At 43.7% G+C, this 27,041-nt stretch overlaps 1 protein-coding gene across 3 annotated transcripts in view; it reads left to right on the top strand.

Annotated features, from left to right (window-relative positions):
* The window catches only part of KMT5B (lysine methyltransferase 5B), a 244,629-nt gene that overhangs the window by 88,446 nt on the left and 129,142 nt on the right, over window positions 1–27,041 (top strand). For all 3 annotated transcript variants that reach the window (XM_044269478.1, XM_044269476.1, XM_044269477.1), the window contains one exon: window positions 19,206–19,353. In XM_044269478.1, coding sequence (XP_044125413.1) covers window positions 19,206–19,353 — 148 coding nt within the window. The remainder of the gene's footprint in view (window positions 1–19,205; window positions 19,354–27,041) is intronic.

The raw sequence follows: 27,041 nt of genomic DNA, 5'->3' as shown, positions 1-27,041 counted from the left end.
TACAAGACAGGGAGAAATGTGGCTACAATCAGAAAATGTAACACAAAATAGAACCGAATCAAAAATGCAAATAATAAATCTGTCAAAGGTCAATTTGAAACCAGAATATGAGACTGTAATACGTAGGGGGCTGTCATTCACGCCTACACCATACTTTGACTGTTTTACCTGGGTTAAAGACAAATCGTTTTGCTCAAAAACTTGCATTACACAAGGACTTTAAAAAAAGAGAAAAGGATATAAATGAAATCCAGAGGAAAGAGAAGGAAACTCTACACACTTTAGAACAACTATTTAGAGAAGGAGCAGGAGAAGAAGTAATGCCTAATGCCCAGTTCAGTACTATGACACCTACTTCAAAGTTCACCCCTCCGTTTGCAAGATATGCCAGTATACAGATGTTTGTGAATCTAACTAGTGCAGATCTTCAAAAAATCAAAACCAGAAAGGGTGTTGTAGGATCCAACTTAAAGGGTTTCTGTCACTAGAATTAACCCTATTTAACTAGCTGACATTAGCAATGTGATAATGTTAGCTGAACCTAACTAGCCTATTTCTACTTTTGTCTGTTCCCCCGTTACTCCAGAAATGTAACTTTTATAATATGCTAATTAGCCTCTCCCACCTCTGGCCATGCCCTGCTACACTAGATTGACAAGACCAGGCAGTGTTTGTCTCCTACTGCCGGCCCTGTCTGCCGTGTGAATCTCACGCCTGCGCCTTTCCGTTCAGTATTCAGCACAGGCACAGTGAGTCAAGGGCGCTTGCCGACTTCCTCACTGCGCCTGTGCCGAATACTGAATGGTGCAAGATTTCCCCAGCGCACAGGGCCGGCAGTTAGAGGTGAAGGCTGCCTGGCCCTGTCAATCTATTGTAGCAGGGCATGGCCAGAGGTGGGAGAATGGAGCCTCTAGGAGCAGGGGCAATGCGTGCACGTTCACAGGAACGGAAGGTAAGCGAGTGGATCTCCAGCATGCCAGCGGCGATCGTTCGCTGGCAGGCTGGAGATGCGATATATATATTTTTTTTAACCCCTAACAGGTATATTAGACACTGTTTTGATAACAGCGTCTAATATACCTGCTACCTGGTCCTCTGGTGGTCCCTTTTGCTTGGATCGACCATCAGAGGACACAGGTAGCTCAGTAAAATACCACCAAACACCACTACACTACACTACACCCACCCCGTCACTTATTAACCCCTTATGAACCCCTGATCACCCTATATAGACTCCCTGATCACCTCCCTGTAAGGTTCCATTCAGACGTCCGTATGATTTTTACGGATACATGGATCGCATCCGCAAAACACATACGGATGTCTGAATGGAGCCTTACAGGGGGGTGATCAATGACAGGGGGGTGATCACCCCATATAGACTCCCTGATCACCCCCCTGTCATTGATCACCCCCCTGTAAGGCTCAATTCAGACATTTTTTTGGCCCAAGTTAGCGGAAATTATTATTTTTTCTTTTTTCTTACAAAGTCTCATATTCCACTAACTTGTGTCAAAATATAAAATCTATAAATAATCTACTCTAATAACCCCTTTAGGTAGTTAAGCTAGGAGGGCCTACTTTAACTGCCCACTGCTCCTGACATACATTTCCGATCAGGCTGTAATTTTGCCAGGAGTTATGGCCCATGGGATATATCTTAAGATCACATACACAAGCTGTCCAACCAACTTGAAGACAAGATATGATTAGACAAAGAAATGATATTTAATATTTTTGGCAATTTTTGCTACTATTGGGGTGGAAATATCTCACGTGTAATTTTTTATCTTTTTAAAAAAAAAAACATTTTTTTTTTATTAATCTCCTCATTTAAAAGAGCATGTTTTCCCTTCCCCCCGCGACAGCACCACAGAGAGAGAGGATCCGCCCCCGGGGACAGGAAACCTGCATAATAAAAAGGTGGAGCCTCTCTCCCACCTCAGTAGTTTCCTGTCCCTGGAGTTTGTTTTACAGGTCACTACTGCTAGCTTGGAAGTCCCAGAAATGTTCTGGATGGCTATGTGGTAAATACCTGCTGGGATCTATCGCCCATAGGTTGTGCTGGCAGGACCCTAGGAGCCAGTGGTTGTCCGTGGCTTCCACCTGGCTCTTGTGGCAGGTGCATGTGCTCCTCCAGGGGAGTGATGCCACGCGCTTCGGAGATGAAGGGGAAGCAGTGTTCCATCGCCTGTGGCTCGGATTCATGAGAAGAACATGTCTTCAAGGTTTGGTTTCCTGTTCTCCGGAAAGAGGAGCCTGGTGCATGCAGCCTCTGAGGCTGTGAATCAAGGAACAGTTTTACAGCAAATATTTGTGTTATGTGATTGGCATGAATCTGGCTGTCTGCCTCTTGGCTTCAGGGCCTGGCTGTCTGCCTCTTGGCTTCAGGGCCTGGCTGTCTGCCTCTTGGCTTCAGGGCCTGGCTGTCTGCCTCTTGGCTTCAGGGCCTGGCTGTCTGCCTCTTGGCTTCAGGGCCTGGCTGTCTGCCTCTTGGCTTCAGGGCCTGGCTGTCTGCCTCTTGGCTTCAGGGCCTGGCTGTCTGCCTCTTGGCTTCAGGGCCTGGCTGTCTGCCTCTTGGCTTCAGGGCCTGGCTGTCTGCCTCTTGGCTTCAGGGCCTGGCTGTCTGCCTCTTGGCTTTGGGCTTCGGGCCTTCTTGGCTAAATGCCTTGATGTTATGTTGGTTTGGCTGAATACTGATGCCTGTATGGCTGAATGCCTTTGCATCTATTGCTGCTTGGTTGAATGTCTTGCTTTTAAACTTGCTTTGAGCGCCTGTAGTGTCTATGCCTGGTCGGCTGAATGCCTTTGCATCTATTGCTGCTTGGTTGAATGTCTTGCTTTTAAACTTGCTTTGAGCGCCTGTAGTGTCTATGCCTGGTCGGCTGAACGCCTGTAGCATCAATGCCTGGTCGGCTGAACGCCTTTTGAGTCTGTGCCTGGCTGGCTGCCTTCCTGGTCTGACTGCCTTTTAGTATATGCCTGGATGGCCTCATGTGCCTATCTGACTGATTGCTTTTGTGTTTATGCTTGCTGTTATGACTGCTCCTGCAGACTCGCATTATAGCTGTCTGTTTGTGCTGCTGGGCTTTTATAGTGCAGTTGTGTCTGCACGGCTGACTGCTTCTGCTACCTCTTCCAGACCGCTCATGCAGCAGGGTCTGGATGACTGCTCATGGCTCTGAATGTCTATGTGACCAGCTGTGCCTGAGGTGAAGCCATGTCTTGGTGGCGGTCTAACTTTGTGGCAGGGTGAACTAGTTCTGTGGCTATCAGAAAGGTGAACCTAACCTATCTACAACAAGCAGTGGAGTTATGCCATAACTGCCGTGGTAGGGCAGCCTAAAGGGGACCACCCTAATGTGAAGTGACTGTAAGATGGTGTGGGTGGGTGAAATCAGCTGAATCAGCGTCGGCCTGGGCCCACAGGTGCATATAATTAGCCTTGTAATCAGCCTCCCCTCCCACAAATGCAGCAATATATTTGCTTAATACTTGTGGTCGGATCAGCTATCAGAAAGGTGAACCTAACCTATCTACAACAAGCAGTGGAGTTATGCCATAACTGCCGTGGTAGGGCAGCCTAAAGGGGCCAAAAAGAGCAGACCTTAGTTTAGAGTAAATATATACATACCGTTATGACACACGATTTTGAACGGAAAAGACCTTTCACGATGAAGGTGCGGACTTAGGCTGGACACCAACACCCTCGGCCCAAGTTTGTAGATGAAGTAAGGATGCCTGGGAGAGAAGATGATGTCCGCCAAGGCAGGCTTGAGATGACTGCTTATAAAGAAAACAATGAATACCCAACAACCTAGAAAATAAGTCAGAGAAAACGTCATCAGCGTCAGCCTGGGCCCACAGGTGCTTATAATTAGCCTTGTAATCAGCCTCCCCTCCCACAAATGCAGCAATATATTTGCTTAATACTTGTTTATTTGTAGTTTAAGGGTCTATATTAAGCATAGCACTCCAACAAAGCTCTATAATGCTCTTGGTGGGAAGTGAGAAGATGGGCTGGACAATATTGGTTGGATGGTCTACAGGTCATATGGCTTACCAACAAAGCCCTATAAAGCTCCTGGTTGGGAGTAAGATGATGTGCTGGAACATTTAGTCTGGATGGCATACAGGAGGTATGGCGCACCAGCAAAGCCCTATAAATATTTGCTCTTTGGACCTCTTGCGGCAGATCCGTGAGCTCCTCCAGGGGACGGATGCCAGGGTAGAGCTCCATCATGGATGCCAGATTGTGTTGAAATTTGGACGTGTAAAGTTCTTCTGGTAATGGAACAAAGGGCCTCCAGTGAATCTTGGATCAAAGCATATGTCTCACAATATATTCTGCACCAAAGGAATCGGTGTTCAGCTATTATCAGTTTTGATCATTCTTCTCTAACTACTTCTCTAAGATGTTTAATTAAATCTGTTATGATTATTTTGATAAACACTTGATGAGAAACCCATCAGTTTTATTTTATAAGATTTTCCTGGGGTTTTAGTATGGTGTCTAGTAATTTCCTAAGTGTGGGATGTTATTGATCCGACTGCAGCCAAACGTTTTGCAGTTCCTCCAATTCCATCACAAGGTGATTTTCCATGGCTTGTGCCAGAAAAGTTCCACTCAGCTGTGATGCAAAATGTGATGCATAGATTAATAAAATGTTTGAAGTTTTTGTACTGAGCAGCAGATTCAGCACTAAAATAGTGAATATGCTTTAAAACGGCTAGTGCGTCCTTCAGATGTGCAATCTGCTTTCTAAAAAATGTATGGACAGCTTTTGTGTCATGACGCAAGCAGTCACTGATTATGCAAATGCTGAAGCATCGGAAGTCAGGGTTGCAACAGTAAACAACGAAAGGATGAAGTATTGCCTGGCACTTGCACTGCATCCTGGACAACAAAGGAGTAGTTTTAGGCAAAGTCCATCAGGACACGTCCCTCCCTCAGATTTTGTATCATCTCATTTAGATAATAACTTTGGTGCTTAGAAATAAAATGCTGTCTGGTCAAGTTAAAATTTTGTTAATTAGTTCTGAGGTGAAATCCTCTAAGGTAATGGCTGGGTTTCTAAGGTATCCTGATCTGTGTAAATTCAACAGTATCATCAGGGTCACTTTTCTTAAAATAGTCAGCAAGATATTCTTCAAAAGCAGTACTTCCGGGGTATTTTTCACATCGTTGCAACTTGAAATATTTTGATTCAACATCACATACAGTTTTAGGCTACTTTCACACTCGCTTTTGGTGCGGATTCGTCATGGATCTGCACAGACGGATCTGTTCAGATAATACAAATGTCTGCATCAGTTCAAAACTGATCCGTTTGCATTATCTGTAACATAGCCAAGACGGATCCGTCTTGAACACCATTGAAAGTCAATAGAGGTCGGATCCATTTTCTATTGTGCTAGATTGTGTAATAGAAAATGGATCTGTCCCCATTGACTTGCATTGTGTGTCAGAACGGATCTGTTTGGCTCAGTTTCTTCAGACGGACACCAAAACTCTGCTAGCAGCGGTTTGGTGTCCGCCTCCAAAGCGGAATGGAGACGGAGCGGAGGCAAACTCATGCATTCTGAGCGGATCCTTTTCCATTCAGAATGCATTAGGACAAAACTGATCCATTTTGGACTGCTTGTGAGAGCCCTGAACGGATCTCACAAACGGAACGCCAGTGTGAAAGTACCCTTACTTAAAAGCATTTTGTAGTCATCTGGAAGTGTAGTGGCCAAAAGCATGTTTAACATTTTGATGGATTGTGCAGACACAGACTGAATGAGTTCCTGAAGAGCCAACAGTAACACACCATTTTGGCTGAAACTTGCAGAATTTTTTAGAACCCAATTTCATGTGCATGGTTGTCCCGATATATGGTGTACAATTCCTTCAAGTTGCACAAGATCAACCTTTTCTGCTTCAATAGCTTTTCAGCTTTTATCCTCAGACACACAATCCTTTCTTCCTGGACATACTCTAGAATAGTCATCATTTTCATAAAAATCCAGTAGATTATGCTTTATGTGCTCAGACAGCATTTTTCCTTGCTTGGGTTTAGGAACAGCAAGGATGCCATATTCATGCTTCAGCTTTCTTCACCATTCTAGTTGAGACATTCAATTCTTTGGAAGTTTTCTCAATACTCTAACTACTTTGGACTGCGCTCAGAAATTGCTTTTTTTTCACCATTTGCTGGAAGCATTCAGCTTTTGCTTCAGTTCCTTTAGCACGTCATAGTCAGTACATTTTTGACATTGGTTAAGGTCAGCAGGAGTACAATCACTAACAGCTGCAATTTCAGTAGCAATGCTGCCTTGTGCTTCATTGAATTTGCGCTTAGCACAATGAATTTCGCCTACTGGCTTTCTTAATCTTGAATGGTCCAAGTGGTCCAAAACTTGCGTTAAAAGGAACCTGTCACCTCTACTATGCTACCCTTACTGAGCATTTCTAAATGTTCATTGTGTTGCCCTAAACATATAAATTACACTTTTAATTTCATTTGCAGACAAATTCAGTAAGTATTATATATTTTTGTACTTCCCCCCTTTTATGCAAAATAACATAAGTCATATCTTTTGTGACCAGAGAAGAGTCATATTTTCAAGCTTTGACGCTTCTCATGTTAATTTGCATATGTATCAAATTGTATTTTTTTAATTTTTTTTTACACACAATAAAAGCATACAGAGCTATGGGGACTGGATACTGCGGATGTGCTAGCGGCCATCTAGTAACCCATGTCCTCAGCTCTATACCCCAAATCACGGTGACAGGTTCCCTTTAAGGTTTTCAACAACACTGATAGGTTTATTACTACCTGAATCAGACTGAGAAACCTCCAATTCCTGTAACTTTATTAAAGGGGTATTCCCATCACATACAATAGGGCCATATCGCTAGGATATGCCTCCATTTTCTGATAGGTGTGAGTCCCATCTCTGGGACCCGCACCTACAACGAGAACGGAGCGGGGAGAGCTGTGGCTGGAGGACCCCGGTTTTCCTGGGGTCCATCCACCACTAAGTGCTGCTCCCATAGAAGTGAATGGGAGCACACTGTGCATGCGCGCTGCCCCTGCTCTTATTCATTTCTATGGGGCAGGCGGAAATAGCCGAGCCAGCGCTCGGCTGTTTTCTGTGGCCCTATAGAAATGATTGGAGGGCGGCTGTGCATGCGCAGCGCACCCTCTGTTCATTTCCCCACTCCGTTCTCATTGTAGGTGCTGATCCTAGAGGTGGGACCGCACCTATCAGACAATGGAGGCCTATCTTAGCGATATGCCCCCATTGTCTGAGATGGCAAAACCCCTTAAACATCCTGCTTACAACATGGGCAAAGTTTTTGGTCTCTCTTAAACTCTTGTTTTGTAATAGTTTTCAGGTGGATAGATGTAGAAAGATCAATTGCGCACAAGCCTTTGGCATTATTGTGATTCTGCTTTTCAAATGGATTGCAGCATTTTTTCTGAAGAAAGTTAAATTTGGTCAAAATGAATGCTTCATGGAACGCGCATATGTTTGATTCTGCACAGAAACTATACAGTCCAGAGCACCTTTTTATTAATACTTGCTCTTTCAAAGAAAAATCGTTGATCAGTTTTAAGCTACTTTTGCCAGAATAAAATCCAGATTGTTTATAGCACTCAGAACCATCAAACAGCCCAATACTGCAGGGACCTAATTCACTGCTATGCTCCATAGTGTAATAAATGAACATCCATAGCTATCTGTAATAAAGAAAGTGAATTTAATTTAGAAAGACGTGTAAGGGTTTATAAATTATTTAAGAAAACAATGCTAAATAGAGAATATCAGTAGAATTGCAGGAGGACATAGAGGGAAATGGCATATCTACCTGTGTAAGCCATCAGCAGAACAGGACAAGGCTTGTCTGACAATGCAAACATTGTATCTTTGGAGGAGACAATATAGCGAAATGTCTGAACATGTTCCTGTAGTCTCAAGATGCTGCTCAACTGACAATCAAAAGGGTCACCTTTTGGGGCTTTTACACCCAGGCATTTTGGGGACAAACTGTTAACAAATGTGAAATCGGGCCGATGTATATACATACATACTGGCTATGCAGAAATGGCTTTAACCAAGGTATCTACTGCCATACTTGTTGGGTGAAGGCAAGCACAGCAGTATTTTGCAAAATGCTGTTAACGTCTATGAGGAAGAAGTTCTTATTTTGACAGCATTGCAAATGTGCATTTCTAGCCAGAAGCAGGTGGTATAGAAGAAAAGCAGCGTATGTTTGCTACATCTATGCTGTAAGTGATATGGAACCTGTGTTATCTTAAAATGTCACTAGAATTGGAAATTAGCAAATGGTGTTTGTGGTTCAATGCATATTAAAGGGGTTTTCCGGGATTGGGGACATTGGTCTAATAGTACTAGGCTGCCTTACACAATTCAACACTGACATTGCGCTAAGCGCCGCCTCTCCGGTGCAGTGACTTCACCGGGCATGGAGATTTATAATGAATGGAAGCAGATCACTATGCTAGTTAGCATAGAAAACTCTTCCCATGTAATGTGCATGAGGCATGAATATGTATGAGGGCGGCGGGTGCAGGGGCGGGTTAGAATGTAGAAACTGGGAGATGCCGCGCTACGCTAGGACCCACAGTGCAGAGCGGCAGGAAGCGATTGCACAGATAAACAGATATGTAAAAAATCTGTTGGGGACTGTAGGAGCTATGCTGCAGTATAAAAGCTACCTAAAAACATCTGGGGAACATAGACACGGCTAGTAACCTTGAGTAAGCTTTTTTTTTTTTTTTTCAATATAAACAAGTTTGATCCCGGACAATGACTTGTAGTAGCTTGTAGGTCATTTATTCAAGTACATTGAAGCGATATAGGCCATATATATGTATTATGTTAAAAAATGCCTATTTGCAGGCTGCAGAGAGCCTTTATAGGGGTGTAGTACACTGTGCCTTACTGTAACACGCATAGGGAATCTGCTGTGGTGAAATAATACTGTGAGTCAGTATGACATGCAGATGACAGGGGTCGCTCTTAGAATCACTGCACACTTCAGTTATTTGGTCAGTTTTGGCCCTGTGAAGTATCAACTTAGCCTTACAGGTCGATATTAGCGTCAAGAAGAAGCGCAGTCCTTTTACACCCTCGTCAGCTGATTCCACATAGATGTCTACAGAACCTGTTCTATTAACCGCCTCCGGACTGCCTAACGCAGATCTGCGGTCCGGAGGCGGCAGCTCTGCGCAGAGTGACGCATATATGCGTCATCTCATGAGAGCCGTGACTTCCTGTGAACGCACGCACACAGGCGCGCGCGTTCACAGGAACGGAAGGTAAGAGACAGGATCTCCAGCCTGCCAGCGGCGATCGTTCGCTGGCAGGCTGGAGATGTGATTTTTTTTAACCCCTAACAGGTATATTAGACGCTGTTTTGATAACAGCGTCTAATATACCTGCTACCTGGTCCTCTGGTGGTCCCTTTTGTTTGGATCGACCACCAGAGGACACAGGTAGCTGTGTAAAGTACCACAAAACACTACACTACACCCCCCCGTCACTTATTAACCCCTTATGAACCCCTGATCACCCCATATAGACTCCCTGATCACCCCCTGTCATTGATCACCCCCCTGTCAGGCTCCGTTCAGACGTCCGTATGATTTTTACGGATACATGGATCGGATCCGCAAAACACATACGGACGTCTGAATGGAGCCATACAGGGGGGTGATCAATGACAGGGGGGTGATCAGGGAGTCTATATGGGATGATCAAGGGTTAATAAGTGACAGTGGGGGGGGGGGGGATGGGTGTGTAGTGTAGTGGTGTTTTGTGGTACTTTACACAGCTACCTGTGTCCTCTGGTGGTCGAGCCAAGCAAAAGGGACCACCAGAGGGCCAGGTAGCAGGTATATTAGATGCTGTTATCAAAACTGCGTCTAATATACCTTTTTAGGGGTTAAAACTAACGATCACTGCTGGCAGGCTGTAGATGCACTCGTTTACCTGCCGATCCTGTGAACGCGTGCGCCTGTGTGTGCGCGTTCACAGGAAATCTCGCGTCTTGCCGGCACGTCCAGGAGGAATTACAGGGCCGCTGCCAGGACGTGATCCTGCGTATGGCAGTCCTGTAGTGGTTAAACAGATTAGGGTGGATAGTAAACGAAGAGAAGTCAAGACCTCATCCATCAAAAAGGGAGACCTTCCTGGGCTTAATACTGGACTCATCTCTCCAAAGAAGTTTTTTACCTAAGGTGGATATCGGTCAAAACAAAATCAGAAACCTGACCAGAAGACCAGTTACCTCAATAAGAGCAGCAATGTCAGTCCTCGGCTCCCTCACATCTTGCATCCCGGCAGTAAGGTGGGCACAGCTACACTCCAGAGCCTTACAGTGGGAAATCCTGTCCAGTTGCAAGAGAAGCAGGTCCTTAGACTCAAAATTGAAGATCTCAGTCCAAACTCTCCAGAAGCTATCGTGGTGGCTGGATACGGAGAATCTTATCCGGGGTGCCCCGTGGAAGACTGACAGGTTAGTTTGCCTGACCACGGATGCAAGTCCTTGGGGGTGGGGTGCCCACATTCAGGGAACTTCCGTCCAGGGTCGTTGGAACTCCTTACAGACAGCAAAGTCATCCAATCTAAAAGAGTTGATGGAGGTCGGCCTTGCAATGAGGGCCTCCCTCCCAGAGATGGAAGGAAAGGACCTAAGGATTCTTTCAGACAACAGAACTGTAGTCTCCTATTTGAACAGACAGGGAGGAACAAGATGCAGAGCCCTCATGGAAGACTCTTATGTCATTCTGAGTCTGGCAGAGAGAGTGTGCGCCTCGATATCAGCGGTACACATCAGAGGTGTGGAAAACAGACTGATTTCCTGAGCCGCCATACCCTGTCTCGGGGAATGGTCTCTAGACCCTGTCATTTTTCTGAAAATTGTGGATATTTGGGGCATCCCAGAGATCGACTTATTTGCTACCCATTCAAACAAGAAGGTGCCAAGATTCTATTCCCTGAGCAAAGCAGGATCCCCCTGTGGGATAGATGCCCTGACTCAGGAATGGAAATTCCGCCTGGCTTATGCCTTTCCGCCTCTTCCTCTGATTCCCCGGGTTTTACGGAAAATCGTGGAAGAGCGGGCCACAGCAATTCTAATTGCCCCCTTCTGGCCCAGGAGGTCCTGGTTCACGGGGCTCCGGACCATGTCAGTTTCCGATCCCTGGGTGCTTCCGGTGGTCCGGGGCCTTCTGAGCCAGGGACCAGTGATACAGCCAGCCGTGGACAGTCTACACTTAACGGCCTGGATTTTGCGAGGTGGTTTTTAAAAGGAAGGGTTCTCAAATGGTCTAATCTCTACCCTGCTAAAAAGCAAAAAATAAATTACAGTAGGGATTTATAGCAGCATTTGGCACAAATTTCTAGAATTTGCCCAGATCCAGTTGAGGGACACTCCTTCAGTTGCTCCTCTGCATTCTATCCTAGAGTTCCTTCCGAAGGGTCTAGAAATAGGTCTATCAATCAGTACCCTGAAAGTTCAGGTCTCTGCTCTGTTTAACCAGAACATAGCTGGGAGCCCTTTGGGTTTCCAGGTTTTTTAGGGCCATGGAGAGGTCTTCTCTAGTTGCGCCCCCCCCCCCCCCCCCCCCCCGGAGTCTAGAAGTGGTGTTGAAAGCTTTATCTGGGCCCCCCTTTGAACCCATTAATTCTATCTCAATTAAGCATCTAACCTTGAAGCTGGCCATTTTTAAAAGCTTTAACTTCCGCCCGCAGGATTGGGGAGATCCAAGCCATTTCCATCAACCCTCCGTACACTTTAATCTTAGAGGACAGTGTCATTATCCGTCCTGACCCGGCTTTTCTTCCAAAAGTCGCCACCAAATTTCACCGCTCTCAGGAGATTATTCTTCCTACCCTTTTCCAAAATCCTTCCTTGGAGGAAGAAAAATCTCTCCATTGTCTAGATGTCAAGAGAGCCCTTTTGGCCTATGTATCCTCTACTTCTTAGCGGAAGTCTTCTAAACTCTTCCTGCAGTTCCAGGGGAGGAACAAGGGTTCTGTTGCCTCAAAAAATTCTATCTCACGGTGGGTCGTTTCTGCCATTTCCTTATCCTACCTTTCCTCAGGGTTGTCTCCTCCTGTTGGTCTGAGGGCCCACTCGACCAGGGCTGTAGCTGCTTCCTGGGCAGAGAGGTCCTCGGTCCCAATCGAGAAAATTTGTAGGGCAGCCACCTGGTCTTCACATTCCACCTTTTTTAAGCACTACAGGCTGGACTTGAGCTTTTCTGATGATTCTTACTTTGGTAAAGGGGTTCCTCTCTCTACTTCCCACCCTTAGGGATTACTCTAGTAAGTCTCCGGTGGTGCTGTCATGGGCGATAGGAAAAAATTGTATTACTTACCCGTAATTTGATTTTATAGAGCCCATGACAGCACCCTGGTTTTCCCTCCCTGGTGGTCCTTCTATACTGCACGGGCGTTGCAAAAAAAAATAAATCTTGAATTCTTAAATTGATTCTTTGATATAATACTATTTTTCACCCTATAAGACGCTCCTAGGTTTTAGAGGAGGACACCGATCGGACCCCCAATGTTAATCCGACCTCAGCTCACAGCCCCAATCAGACCCCCAATGTTAATAAGACCCTCAATAGATCCTCAATGTTAAAAATACCCCAATAAGACCTAAGATCAGACCCACAATGAGACTTCAGCTCACACCCCAATGTGACTGATCCCCAATGAGACCTCAGATCAGCCCTCTGCCTCTGATCAGCCTCAGATCAGCCCCGAGCATAACTGCAATTAAAATTAAACAACACTTACCTTTCCTGCTCCAGGCAGCACCACTCCTTTCCTCCAGCATTCCTCATGCTCTTCCTGCCGTTGGTTGTACTGTGACCCAATGTGCACAACGTGAGGTCACAGATCACCCTGGCGCAGCCACAGCACAGCTGACGGCAGAGGACCAGGAAGCAGTGAGTACTGAGCCTTCACTTCTTTCTGGTTCTCCGGTACTAATGAGTATTCGACCCATAAGACGCAGTGACCTTCCCCCCACTTATGGGGCAAAAATATGATGACAAAATATGATGGTCAGATATGACCTCGGCATTTGGGAGCTAAAAAAACTGGCAGCGTGCTCTCTTGAGTCTGCAACGCCTCTCCCAGGGATCAGGGGAGCTGGATACTGTGTGTGGCAGCCTCAGTTCTCCTGAATGATCCAAGGCTGCCGCCTGTGGTAGGGCTCCATAGGGACATAGTGAAATTCTCATAGACTCCAGTGCTAATTGCAGTGACTTTTGAGAGAAGCAATCTAAAGATTGCATGTTCAGGTTCATTAGGGGAACTTTTTTTTAAAGTGAATAACTTATTGTACGATAACAGTAACTGTATATATAAAATATGTCCAACAAAGAGGTGTCAGGGCCATCCAAAGGAGCAGCAGTGGAAAAAATGTTGCAGGATCCAGCAGAAGTAGTAACAGAAGAAGGGTTGGTAGTAGCAGCAACAGACCAGAGCTGCCAGTGTCATCCAACGGTCATGTTATGACAACCAATCTTGCTGTTCTGTAATGGTTGACTCTGTCTTAAACATCATTTCAACTGATATCAGACACCCACAGCCAGGAGTCTGTTGGTACCTTTGACACTATACTTGTGCCCTCACCTTTCCTGAACCTGCCTCTTTTTCCTTTTGCTGCTCTTTTTGCCAGTCAAGTGATGTATCCGCTCACTCTGTCCTCGGTAATATCTTCCTCGCTGAAAAGCAGAGCTGTCAGCAGCTACTGCCCAGCAATAATTTGGTGGAGACGTCCGCTGCTTCCTCCTGTAGGCGTGCAAGTAGCGGCGTCGCATGGGAGCAGGTGTTGCAAGCGGTCAGGGACATGGGCATGAGACTGATGAGGGTGACATAAGTGATGAGCAGACAGTAGTGGATGATGATGTAGCCGATCCCACGTGGGAACCAGGTGAAAGGGGGGCTTTATCTTCATCAGGGGTGAGGGTGGTAGCTTGCCTGTGAGACAGCAGCAGGGTGGCAGTGTTCCTCTGAGCCAGCAGGATGCAAGCTTCGCTTTGAGCCAGCAGAATAGCAGCAGTTTGAGATCTCTACCCAGCCCGGGGTAGATAGTCTGCTAATCAGAAGCCGACCTGCCTGTCTCTTTTGCTTCTATGAAGCTGTGCACAGCTAGTTATCACATAGTGGTGGGGGTAAAATGCAATTTTCACTGGTGTAGGAATTTTTTATCACCTGCACCTGGCCAGCCTGGGCGAATCGAGTCACACTGGGAAGGAACTGTTCGGCGCCATCAACTAAGAAATCGAATCCTAGCTGTCTCCTCATCAACCGAAGAGCGTAACCATGGTCACAGATAACAGGAAGAACATTGTGTTGGTGCTGCTTCAAGGAGTGCTGACCCATGTGTCCTGCATGGAGCACGTCTTTTAATCTGTTTGTAGACTGGTTCCTGAAGTCTTCCGCCCAACTGCAAAAAGTCTTGAAAATGACCAAGAAACTGTGTGCACTTGTGGCCGCAACTGACAGTTTGCCCCTGAAAAGCTTTCCTGCCCAGCCAGTAGGGTGGCATCAGAGGGGGTGTTTAGTGCGGCAGGGGCATATTTTCCCCAAAGAGAACTTGCCTTTCCAACCAGAATGTTGAGAGACTGACTTTTGTGAAGATGAATCAGGCATGGATCAGCCAGGATTTCCACATACCAGTGTCTGATGCATCAGACTAGATCATTCTGGGTGCCACACCAACTTTGTGAAAAAATCGTTCTGGCCACCTGCTGCCACCCACCATCTTGTGTACTGCCACTGTTGTGTTTTTTTGGAGGGCATAGTTACCCCAAAGAGAACTCAACAGGAAACAGCCTTTGAGCAGGAAATCTTGATAGATAAATCAGGTGTGAATCTACCAGCATTTCCACACACCGGTGGCTTATGCATTAGAGTAGATCATTCTGGCAGTAATTTTCTCACTGAAGTGTGCTGCCACACCAGAACATTGTGAAAACTGGCCCATTACTACTGACTGTGCTTTAGCCACTATTCTGATGCTGCCGCCCACCTGATGCCACACACCTGCTTCTGCTGCCATCTTCTCCTACTGCCACCATCTCCTACTGCCACCATCTTGTGGTGTTACTGCCACTGCTTTTGCGCCCCCTCCCCTCCCCCCCATCTCCCCACTCTGGGCCACTATGTTGACTCCCAACTATGTTGCCACCCTCACCGCTCTGTGATTGGACTACTATGTCGACTCCTCTTGCTGTTGCCACTCTCACCGCTCCACTAGTGTCCCTTTTTGGCCTTGTTGACATCACGTCTATTTTACCCTTCATATGATCTGTCAGAAGAACCCAAAAATAAAAAATACAACGGATCCAGCATCCATATGGCCTCTAGCACACAGTCAGTATTTTGCATCAGGATTTGATCGTAATTTGGAAGCCAAAAGCAGGAGTGGGTCCAAAACACAGAAGACCTTAAAATATTTCAGTCACATGTTATCTGTGTTTTGGACCCACTCCAGTACTGTGCAATAATACTGATGCAAAAACTGACAAAATCCTGACTCTGTGATAGAGGCCATTAACCCCTTCTACCCCGGGCCAGTTTGCACCTTCCTGCCCAGGCCATTTTTTTCGACATGTCGTTTTATGTGGTAATAACGTTGGAACACTTTTATTTATCTAAGCCATTCTGAGATTTTCTCGTGACACATTGTACTTCATGATAGTCATAAATTTGAGGCAATATATGTTGCCTTTATTTGTGAAAGTTCCAAATTTACCAAACCTTTTGAAAAATTCACCATTTTCAAAATTTATATTTCTCTACTTTTAAAACAGACAATGATACCTTATGAAATATTTATTACTTAACATTTCCCATGTCTACTTTATGTTGGCATAATTTTGTAAATGTCATTTTTATTTTTTTTAAGGACTTTAAGAAGGCTTAGAATTTTAGAAGAAAATTCCCAAAACCTACTTTTTAAGGACCAGTTCAGGTCTTAAGTCACTTTGTGGGGCTTACAGTGTGGAAACCTCCCATAAATGATCCCATTGTGGAAACTACACCCCTCAAGCTACTCCAAAATTGATTTACAAACTTTGTTAACCCTTTAGGTGTTCTACAAGAATTAAAGGAAAATGGAGATTAAATTTCAGATTTTTGACAGATTTTCCATTTTAATCCATTTTTTTCTTTTGCACACCCAGGGTTAACAGCCAAACAAAACTCAATTATTATTACCCTGATTCTGCGGTTTACAGAAACACCCCACATGTGATCGTAAACTGATGTAAGGACACACAGCAGGGTGCAGAAGGAAAGGAGCGCCATATGGTTTTTAGAAGGCAGATTTTGCTGGACTGGTTTTTAGATGCCATGTCCCATTTGAAGCCCCCCTGATGCACCCTTACAGTGGGAACTCCCAAAAAGTGACCCCATTTTTGAAACTAGGGGATAAGGTGCCAGTTTTATTGGTACTATTTTGGGGTACATATGATTTATAATTGCTCTATATTACATTTTTTGTGAGGCGATGTAACAAAAAAATTGCCTTATTTATTTTCATTTTTTTGCCGATCGTCTTGTGCAGGGGCTCATTTTTTGCAGAAAGAGTTGATGTTTTTATTAGTACGATTTTTTGGGTACATATGATTATTTTTTTTGATTATTCATTATTACACTTGATGGGGCATGCTGACCCCCAAATTTGTTGTTTTGGAACAGTTTTTATTTATTTTTACAGCGTTCACCTGAGGGTCATGTGACATTTTTATAGAGCAGATCGTTACAGACTTGGCAATACCTAATATTGTATACTTTTTTAATTAAAGTTTCACACAATAATAGCATTTTTGAAGCCTGAGAGCCATAGCTTTTTTTATTTTTTGACCAATTGTCTTAGGTGGATCAATTTTTTTTGCGAGATGAGGTGACTGATAGATTGGTAATATTTTGAGGGGCATATGTCCTTTTGATCGCTTGGTGTCGCAATTTTTGTGAAGTAAGGTGACAAAAAAGGGCTTTTTTGGCAGTTTTTATTTTTTTGCGGTGTTCAATGTGAAATTTTTATAGAGCTGGTTGTTACGGACGTGGCAATTCCTAATATGTATACTTCTTTAAATTTATTTAACGCAATAATAGCATATTTGAAACGAAAAAAATTATGTTTTAGTGCCTCCACTTTCTAAGAGCTATATATATATATATATATATATATATATATATATATATATATATATATATATATTTTTTTTTTTTTTTATTTATTTTTTTTAAGTGATTTTCTTATGTAGGGGCTCATTTTTTGCGGGATGAGGTGACTGTTTTATTGGTACCATTTTGTAGTATATACGCCTTTTCGATTGCTTGGTGTTGCACTTTTTGTAATGTAAGGTGCCAAAAATTGCCTTTTTTAAATTTATTTTTTATGGTGTTTATCGGACAGGGTGGATCATGTGATATATTTAAAGAGCCGGTCGTTACGGACGCAGCGATACCTAATATGTATAGTTTATTATTTTCATTTTTTTTATCTCTTATAAATGAGTGGATATAGGAAAAGGCAATTTTTTTTTCATACTTTTTTTTTTTTTTTTTATCAAGTCCTACTTGGGTCTTGAAGATGTAGTGGGGCTGATGGCTGTACTATACTTTGCAATGCTCTTGCATTGCAAAGTATATTACTATCAGTTTTAGGCCTAGTTCACACGAACGTATGGCTTTTTTATAGTTTTTTGCGGTCCGTTTTTTCACAGATCCGTTGTTCTGTTTTTGAGTTCCGTTGTGTTTCCGTTTCCTTTCCGTTTATCTGTTCCGTTTTTCCGTATGCCATGTACAGTATACAGTAATTACATAGAAAAAATTGGGCTGGGCATTACATTTTCAATAGATGGTTCAGAAAAAACGGAACGGATACGGAAGATATACAGATGCATTTCGCAAAAAATATAAATAAATGTTTGTGTGAACTAGGTCTTACATCTGGCAAGGCGTATGGTTGCCATGGCAACAATTGGGCTGCAGCCATCGCAGCACCGCAGCCCGATGGTTGAGAGAGGGAACCCACTGACAACGGCATTTGAGGGGTTACAGCAGAGTGTCGGCATACTGCTGACACTCGCTGCTGATGGTGGCGGCTTAGGAACAGAGTTGCTGCAATCAGATACAGAAGGGGGACCGCATAACTGGGCACAGATGAGGGCTCGGGAGGGGACACAGATGGGCAGGGGACATGTATGGGGGCAGGCGCAGAGGCCAGGGATGCGGGCAGGGCTGCTGCACAGACTAACCAATTGAGCGATCGTTGGCAAGGGACCACTTTGTCCGTGACAGCAGCAGTGCAAGGGAAGAAGCTTTAATTCAAGCGCTATCCAGCGCTTGGATTAAAGAGGTGCCATAACGTTTATATACGTGCTAGCTGCACAGGGCATGTGTAATTAGCATGTATATAGCCGTATGGCAGTCATGAAGGGTTTAAAAAAGATTTTAGGGAACTAGTAGAGAAGCTCAAGTCAAGACCTCAAAGCTAGTGTTTTCAGAATTACTTCCAGTGCCACAAGAGTAACTTGAGAGACAGCGGGAGCTTAGGGAGTAGGGTTGCATTTTGTATAGAAGTCTTGATACTTTTTCCGTTCTTTGGTACCCAGTTCGATACGATCCTGAGACAGACATTTTTCGGATACTAAGCTACGCTATTAGTATTAGTCACCATCAGAGAACATAGAGCTTGCGCACATTGCAGCGTGTGCTGGGCTCTGATAGGCTACTTTGATATCTGCGTTTTTGCTAGATCCGTCATGGATCAGCAAAAACGCTTCCATCTTGATTATACAGCCGGCTGCATCCGTTTTGAACGGATCCGGTTGTATGATCTATAAAATGGCCAAGACGGATCCATATCTAAATCCATTGTAAGTCAATAGGGAACCGATCTGTTTGGGGCTTTTTTTTGTGTCGGAGAAGGTGAAAACTGTAAGGGGTTAATCTATGTATTATCTTTTTCTTCCAAACATGAAAAAATGAACTATACAATGTGCTAGCCTTGCCATTTCTATATAGTTACTGCTCCTTTTGTCTATGCATGCTGGGTTGTCATTCACTGTGATGGTGTATCAGGTGACAATAGCAACAGATGGTATTTCAGAATTTCCCTTGAAGTAACTTTATACACATTTCTATAATTGTAGGTAGCAGTGGATCTACTTTTGAAACTCAGAGTCGCTATGTACCTTCATCAGGAATGACTGCAAAAGAGCTATGTGAAAATGATGACCTTGCAACGAGCCTGGTGTTGGACCCCTATTTGGGATTTCAGACACACAAAATGAATACCAGGTAACAATCTTCAAACTGAACTGTTTCTTTCCACACTAAAATCTTCACAGTACAATGTACATTTTAATGTTGCATGCAATCTAATATTTGTGAATTGGATTATAAGGAATATATTATCACTATTATGCTGCTTTCTCACTGAGAACGGCATGTAGTAATGTCAAGCAGACAAGTGATGGTGCCTGAAAAACATTTTAAAGGGATTCTCCAGACTTTTAGTATTGATGACCTATCCTCAGGATAGGTAATCAATATCAGATCGGCAAGGGTCAGACGGATATTTTGTTTTAACTCCTGTGAAACACACAAACACTTCTTAACCTCTTCATGACCGGGCAATGTTTATTTTATTTTTTACTCCCCGCCCTCCCAAACATAACTTATTTTAATTTTTTTTCTGTTCACATAGCTGTATGATGGCTTGTTTTTTGAAGGACAAAATGCAACTAAATTTAGGGGTATTCCCTGAGACTACCCATGAAAAAAAGCAAGCCTGTCTTACAAATGGGAGGCTAGCGAAGGACCCGAGGCCGCTGCGGTTGATAAAAAAAAAAAAAAGATCAAAACTGATTTTTTTTATCGCCGCAGCGCGTGTAAAGTGATTGTGCAGTGATAAAAAAAAAATACATTTTTTTTGTCACTGCGGATGGGGCGTGCGAGGGTGAACGCACGTGTGGGCGACCAATCAGGCCTGATCGGGCAAACACTGCGTTTTGGGTGGAGGGCGAGCTAAGGTGACACTAATACAATTATAGATCTGACTGTGATCAGTTTTGATCACTTACAGATACTATAAAAGTACAAATGCTGATTAGCGATACGCTAATCAGCGAATATGTGACAGCGGTGCGGTGGGCTGGGCGCTAACCGATCGCTAAACTACCTAACCAAGGGACCTAAACTATCCTAAAACCCATCAGTCAATACCAGTGAAAAAAAAAAAAAGTGACAGTTTACACTGATCACTTTTTTCCTTTTCACTAGTGATTGACAGGGGCAAGAAGGGGTGATCAAGGGGTTAATTGGGGTGATGGAGGGTGATCTGGGGGCTGTGTGTGGTGTTGGTGGGTACTCACAGTGATGTGTGCTCCTCTGCTGGAACCAACCGACCAAAAGAACGAGCAGAGGAGCACAGCAGCCATTTAACACATCATATTTACTAAATATGTGTTAGCTGGCTTCTGATTAGTTTTTTTTGAAAATAATCATCGTCAACCTGCCAGCCACGATCATTGGCTGGCAGGTTGATGACGAACTTGTCTTTTAAATTTTGCCGGCCTGCGAGGTTTTGCCCGAAATCTCGCGTCTCGCGAGAGGACGCACCGGCGCGTCCACCCAGAGAAACAGGACCGCCGCAAAGACGCAATCCTGCGTACGGCGGTCCTGAGCAGGTTAATGCACCCAGCGCCCCAGGAATGCCTTTACCCACTTGACAGATAATGTGACTTCTGATGAAGGCCCATCGCTGTCAGAAATATTCTGTTATTGATATGTACCACTGGGCAAATGTATGATGCGGTTTATGTAAAATAAAGCTATACTTTAATTGCAAAACCTTAACCCGAGTGATTTCCATCAGTGATTTTGAGCCAAATCCAGTTGAGGCTCTAAACATAGAACAGCTGCAGATCTTTTCCTTATACCTCATGTCTGTGGACGCTCCAATCCTGGTTTTGGCTCACAATCACTGATGGAAATCACTGTCCTAAACACTGACGTGTGAATGAGGCTTTACTGTAAGAAAAAGTAGAAGCTCTTTGAGCGTATATTGATCAAAAATATGTCGGGCCACCTTGTCGTGACAATATGAGCAAAGAGCTTCTACTTTTTCTTACAGTAAGTATAGCAACAATGCAGTTTCCTTTTTTCCCCATGAATTCACTGTTTACGTATATGTCTTTGTGCATTAAGCAGTGTGCGGTTACTTGTAGTTCTATGTATGAATTGTATTTTAGCCAAGGTATTGTGCAACTTCGTCCTTTATCTATTTGCATTACGGAGGTTACATTTTAAGGGAACGAGGTGCTGTGGAGAGGGCACTGTTAAGGGGGCGGGTTATTGTGGAAATCACTTTTAAGGAGGCAGGATGCTGTGGAGGTTACTGTTAAAGGGACGGGCAGTGTGGGGGGTGGGGGTTATTGTTAAGGAGGGAGCAGAGCACTGTGGGGGTTATTGTTAAGGGGGCAGGGTCCTGTGTAGCACCAAAACTATTTTCCCATGTAATATTAATTAACCCATATATATACAGCAACGCAAAAAAAAAAATATATATATATATATATATATATATATATATATATATATGGATTGAACAAATCAAAGACAGAACATAATTACTCACTGTGCATAATTAAATAATTTGTTTTATTGACAAATATAATTAAGACATGGATGGCAGAACACAAATTTAGCCTCAGATCGGACCCCCACCGGCCTCACGCGGTCACACAGCGTCAGGTCATCGTTTGTGTCTATGGCACTACATCCTTATGCCTTATTCACACAATCGGTGTTCAGTCAGTGATTTTGAGACAAAATCAGGATTGGGTATAAACACAGAACAGGTGCAGATCTTTCCCTTATACCTTATGTCTGTGGAGGCTCCAGTCCTGGTTTTAGCTCACAATCACTGATGGAAATCACGGACCATAACACTGATGTGTGAATGATGTCGTACGCCGTCAGGACACAGTGCAGAACATGGCCCAGAAGAAGACCAGGAAGGGTGGTAACTGTGCAGCGCCTCTAGCATTCTGATGACTGCATCCATAATTCTGATAAATGGAAGTGATCATTAGCATTCGGACTATAAGGCACGTTGCCGATTTTCCCTCACTTTCGGTCCGAAAAATACGCTGCATCTCTTATACTTGGTTTTCAACTGCTTCTACAGTCTCATTTCTGGCTTTGGGAGTTACCTTCAGCTCTGCTCTTTCCTTCTCCTGCAGTCTCTGGGTTTGCATAACTCCACTGTTAGACAGCCCTGGTTTCTTGCAGGTTTATAAAGAACCCACTCTCCTGGAGAATAGGTTTTACAAAGACTGCATTGGGACTAGGACAGTGTGCTTTGATTAATCTCCCCCATAATAGCTCAGATGTTATAAGTTATTGCTGCTTTACTCATCAGCATCACAGTCAAGGCTACTGCTCAATGCCTGTGGTCTGTGCTGCAGATATTGAACACAGCCTCTGGATTAGCAGCTTTGCTGATAGTATATTACGTTAGCCCAGTCCCTTCCCCGGGACTTATCTGCACTGCTGACCTGTCCACACATGTTCTTCTCCTCCTGCATCAGCTTACATAATAATTATGTACCAGTGTGCAGACAGAAAGGTATGTGCCTACATGTTGTAGAGGAAGAGAGCACTGCTTCCTTACACATAGGAAATATACAGACACTAGAGGCATACCCTCTAGAGCAGATGAGAGGGCCTGCAGGCTCCCCATCTGACATCCAACTGACGGATTTCTAATTTCCATAGCATCACCATCCAAGGAGATTGACCCCTTACCTCTGTAGGGGCAGGAAGGTGAGAAAGGTTTAAATACCCCCCTCCCACCACCAACACCAGTGTTTCCTGTCCTTACAGAGGACAGGAGCGGAGAAAGGTCTCCTTGTGTGCCTCGCGCCGGGGAGATGAAGATGGTGCTTAACACCATAACCACATGGTGACTCCCTGCCCTCCCGCAGTCTCCGTACTAACGCTGGGCAGGGAGTGGATCGGGGGGCCTGCTCCCGGGGCTGCTGACTCCCGTCTGGGCTCTGTTAGTTCCAGCTGGATTGCGCTCCCAGCGCCAGCGGGCGTTATATAAGTTACGTCACTCCAGCGCCGAGATGACATCGCCGTAAGTGACAAAGGCAGGACATATTTGGCGGGACCGGAAGAAAATTCTAAATCTCTTCCTTCCCCCAGCGTTCCTGGTTGTGGGGAGTTGTTGCCTCCTCTATCCCTCCAGGATGTCCGCACCAGAGCACTCAGAAGCCGATGCGCCGCCTTGCGCAAGTCCCCCTGTGGGGGAAATCTAATCCAATGCTGTTTTCTGGTTTTCTGGCCAGATGTGATGGATTCATTGGGCTTCTCTATTTACTAATGGGGCTTTATTCCTTTGCCCTTAGATTTTTTAAGAATCGCAAAGGAAGCCCAAGAAATCCACAAAATGCATTTCTTGCTTTAGTCAAAGTAATTTTTATTGAAATATCAGAAATATATATCGCTTTCAACATAAGTGATACAAGTCATATGAGGATTATACTTTACATATTATTTGAAAGGCATTGGTGCATCCACATTATGATACATTTTTATATTGTGTCTTCTCGATATGTTTTATTTTAAGAAAGGGTAGAGTATAATTAACCTACAAAAACATTTTAGCAACTGCTATTGCAAACGTTCTTTTGTCATTTGATACATAAAATTATCAAAAACTTTTACAGAATGTTACAGGTTCACATGACCTGTAGTATTTAACTGTATATAAACGTACATACAACGGTAAATTAAGGGTGATCGACCCCTGTCAATGACTTCCGCTTCTGTTAATTCTCCGGAAAATGTTTTAACCAGGTGTCCCACTTTAGTTTTATGTATATGGAATATGTGCAGGGAAAAGCATTTCTTGCTTTAAACGTTTGCCATTTGACTATTTGAAAAAGCTATGTGGTGATTGTATTTTCAGAATTATATGAGACGAACATCCATCATTAATGGATGAGTTCAGAACCATGATGCAGGAGGAAATGAAATCTTCTTTGGCATCTGAATTTGAACCCCCACACAAGCGTCTGAGAACAGGGGATTCTTTTTCCTCTGAATCAGATGAATTTAATGGTGCCTCTTCCTCCAAAGCATGAGAGGAAGATGACAGACAATCCGAGTGAGATATCCCTGAAGGTAGAAAAAGATTATATTTCTCTTCAGATGATATGCCAGAGTTGCTCAAAGCAGTCAGGGCAACCATGGGGGTAGAAGAAATTCAACCAACACCTTCTGTTCAAGAAGAAATGTTTGGTGGACTGCGAGTGAAAAAAACTAGGTTCTTCCCTATTAATGAAAACATAAAAGGTTTGATATTAGACAAATGGTCTGATCCGGAAAAGCGTCTAGGAATCTCCAGAGCTTATCAGAGTCGTCTACTTTTTGATCAGGTGGAAGCCAAAATATTTAATACGATTCCTAAAATAGATGCTCAGCTAGCAAAAGTCAATAAAAAGACCTCTCTACCCTTTGAAGGACGTTGGATTTAAGCGACACTTACTACCATGTCCCAATACACCACAATTCCCAGCAATTTCTGAGGTTTGCAATAAAGGATTAGAGGGGCGGTATTCACCACTACCAATTTACCTCTCCTTTTCGGCATATCCTCGGCTCCTCTGGGTGTTCACAAAACTGATAATAGAAGTAGTAGCATATCTTCCCATATCTGGACGATTTCTTAATAACCAACAACTCTCCTTCCCAACTACAGAAAGACCTGGAAGTGTTTCTACTAACATTGGACAGACTGGGATGGATGGTCAACAGAATGAAATCGAAGCTTGTACCATCGACCAAGATCAGGTTCCTAGGAGTTATCCTGGACTCCTAAGAACAGCTAACCAGTCTACCTCGGGACAAGATATCCATTGGAAGAGCAAGGTATTTTCATCCAAAAGAACCTATTCCATCAGAGACTCGATGAGTCTTCTAGGCGTCCTCAATTCTTGCATCCTATCAGTCCAATGGTGTCAAATTCAGTTCAGACCTCTTCAAATGTGGATACTCAGAGTATGGGACAAACAAGTTTTCTCTCTAGATCACAGGGTTACCATACCTCAGAGGATAAAATCCTCACTTAAGTAGTGGAGGATCCAAGAGAACTTGACCAGAGGAGTAACATGGAAGAAGATACCTCACATCCAGATCACAACAGATGCAAGCCAGTGGGGCTGGGGGTCGAAGGTTGGCAACGTTTATTATCAGGGACCATGGTCTAGTTCAATCAGGAGTTGGTCATCGAACTACCGAGAGCTGAGAGCATTATGGGAAACTCTGAAGATTGCAGAATCACAACTCCGGGGCAGTCATTTAAAAATACTCGGACAACACGACGACAATAAAATACCTAAACCATCAAGGAGGTACAAAATCTTTAAGTCTACTAAAACTATCCTCAAAAATATTCAGTTGGGCAGAAATAAACATAGAATCCATTTCAGCGCTTCACCTAAAAGGATCCCTGAATATAGAAGCCAACTACTTAAGCAGAAAAAAGATAGACCAGTCGGAATTGTTAGGGCAAAACCCCTACTTCTATGATCTGCTGGGGTCCAAATCAGATAAAAGTACGAGTATACTCGGGGGAGATAAATGACACAGGCTTAAGGTTGTATCAGAATGATCGCTCTCCTCTTGTATACCCTTTTTTCTAGAACTGAAGCCAAACACGATATCGTCATTTTACGTAAGCATCACATGATTAATAATAACTTATTTTTGATACTTGCCAAGCATATTTTGTTATAAAAAACCTTATCTTAGCTTTCAGTTATTTTGTCCTTGAAAAGTACCTAGTACCAGTTACACACCCAGGTCATCAGGCACACATACTTTTGAGAACTAATAAGCAATTAACTTTGTTTGTCTCAAATGCACACGGCTCAGCAATTCTCAATTCTGACCTAAAATTAACCTAAAATGGAACTCGGGATACAAAATGAAGGTGCAATCCCTCACAATTCCCCCATTTTGAGATATTCACTCATTGCAGGCAACAGGTACACATACTTCAGCCGGACATTTCCCTTTGCTGCTGGTTTCCCAGATTCTGCATATCTGTACCTGTACCCCACAAGTGACCCCATTTTGGAAAGAAGACACCCCAAGGTATTCCGTGAGGGGCATGGCGAGTTCCTAGATTATTTTTTTTTCTGGCACAAGTTAGGGGGAAAATGATTATTTTTTTTTTTTTTTCTCTTACAAAATCATTTTCCGCTAACGTGTGCCAAAAAAAAAAAATATATATATATATTCTAGGAACTCACCATGCCCCTCACGGAATACCTTGGGGTGTCTTCTTTCCAAAATAGGGGTCTATTGATACTGCGCTGGCATTTTAGGGGCCATAAAGCGTGAGAAGAAGTCTGGAATCCAAATGCCTAAAAATGCCCTCCTAAAAGGTACTCATTGGAATTTGGGCCCCTTTGCGCATCTTGGCTGCAAAAAAGTGTCACACATGTGGTATCGCCGTACTCAGAAGTAGCGCAATGTGTTTTGTGGTGTATTTTTACATATACCCAAACTTTGTGGGAGAAATATCTCTGTCAAATGACAACTTTGTATAAAAAAATGGGAAAAGTTGTCTTTTAGAGAGCTATTACTCTCACCCAGCATGGGTACAGGTAAAAAGACACCCCAAAACACATTGCCCTACTTCTTCTGAGTATGGCGATACCACATGTGTGACACTTTTTTTTCCAGCAAAGTTGCGCAAAGGGGCCCAATTTCCAATGAGTACTTTCAGGATTTCACAGGGCATTTTTATAAATTTGGATTCCAAACTACTTCTCACGCTTTAGGGCCCCTAAAATGCCAGGGCAGTATAAATACCCCACATGTGACCACATTTTGGAAAGAAGACACCCCAAGGTATTCCGTGGGGGGTATGGTTAGTTCATGTAAAATTTTATTTTTTGTCACAAGTT

The sequence above is a fragment of the Bufo gargarizans genome, chromosome 10 (assembly GCF_014858855.1).
Source record: "Bufo gargarizans isolate SCDJY-AF-19 chromosome 10, ASM1485885v1, whole genome shotgun sequence".
NCBI classification, from domain to species: Eukaryota; Metazoa; Chordata; class Amphibia; order Anura; family Bufonidae; genus Bufo; species Bufo gargarizans.
This window is presented reverse-complemented; position numbering and strand designations above follow the sequence as displayed.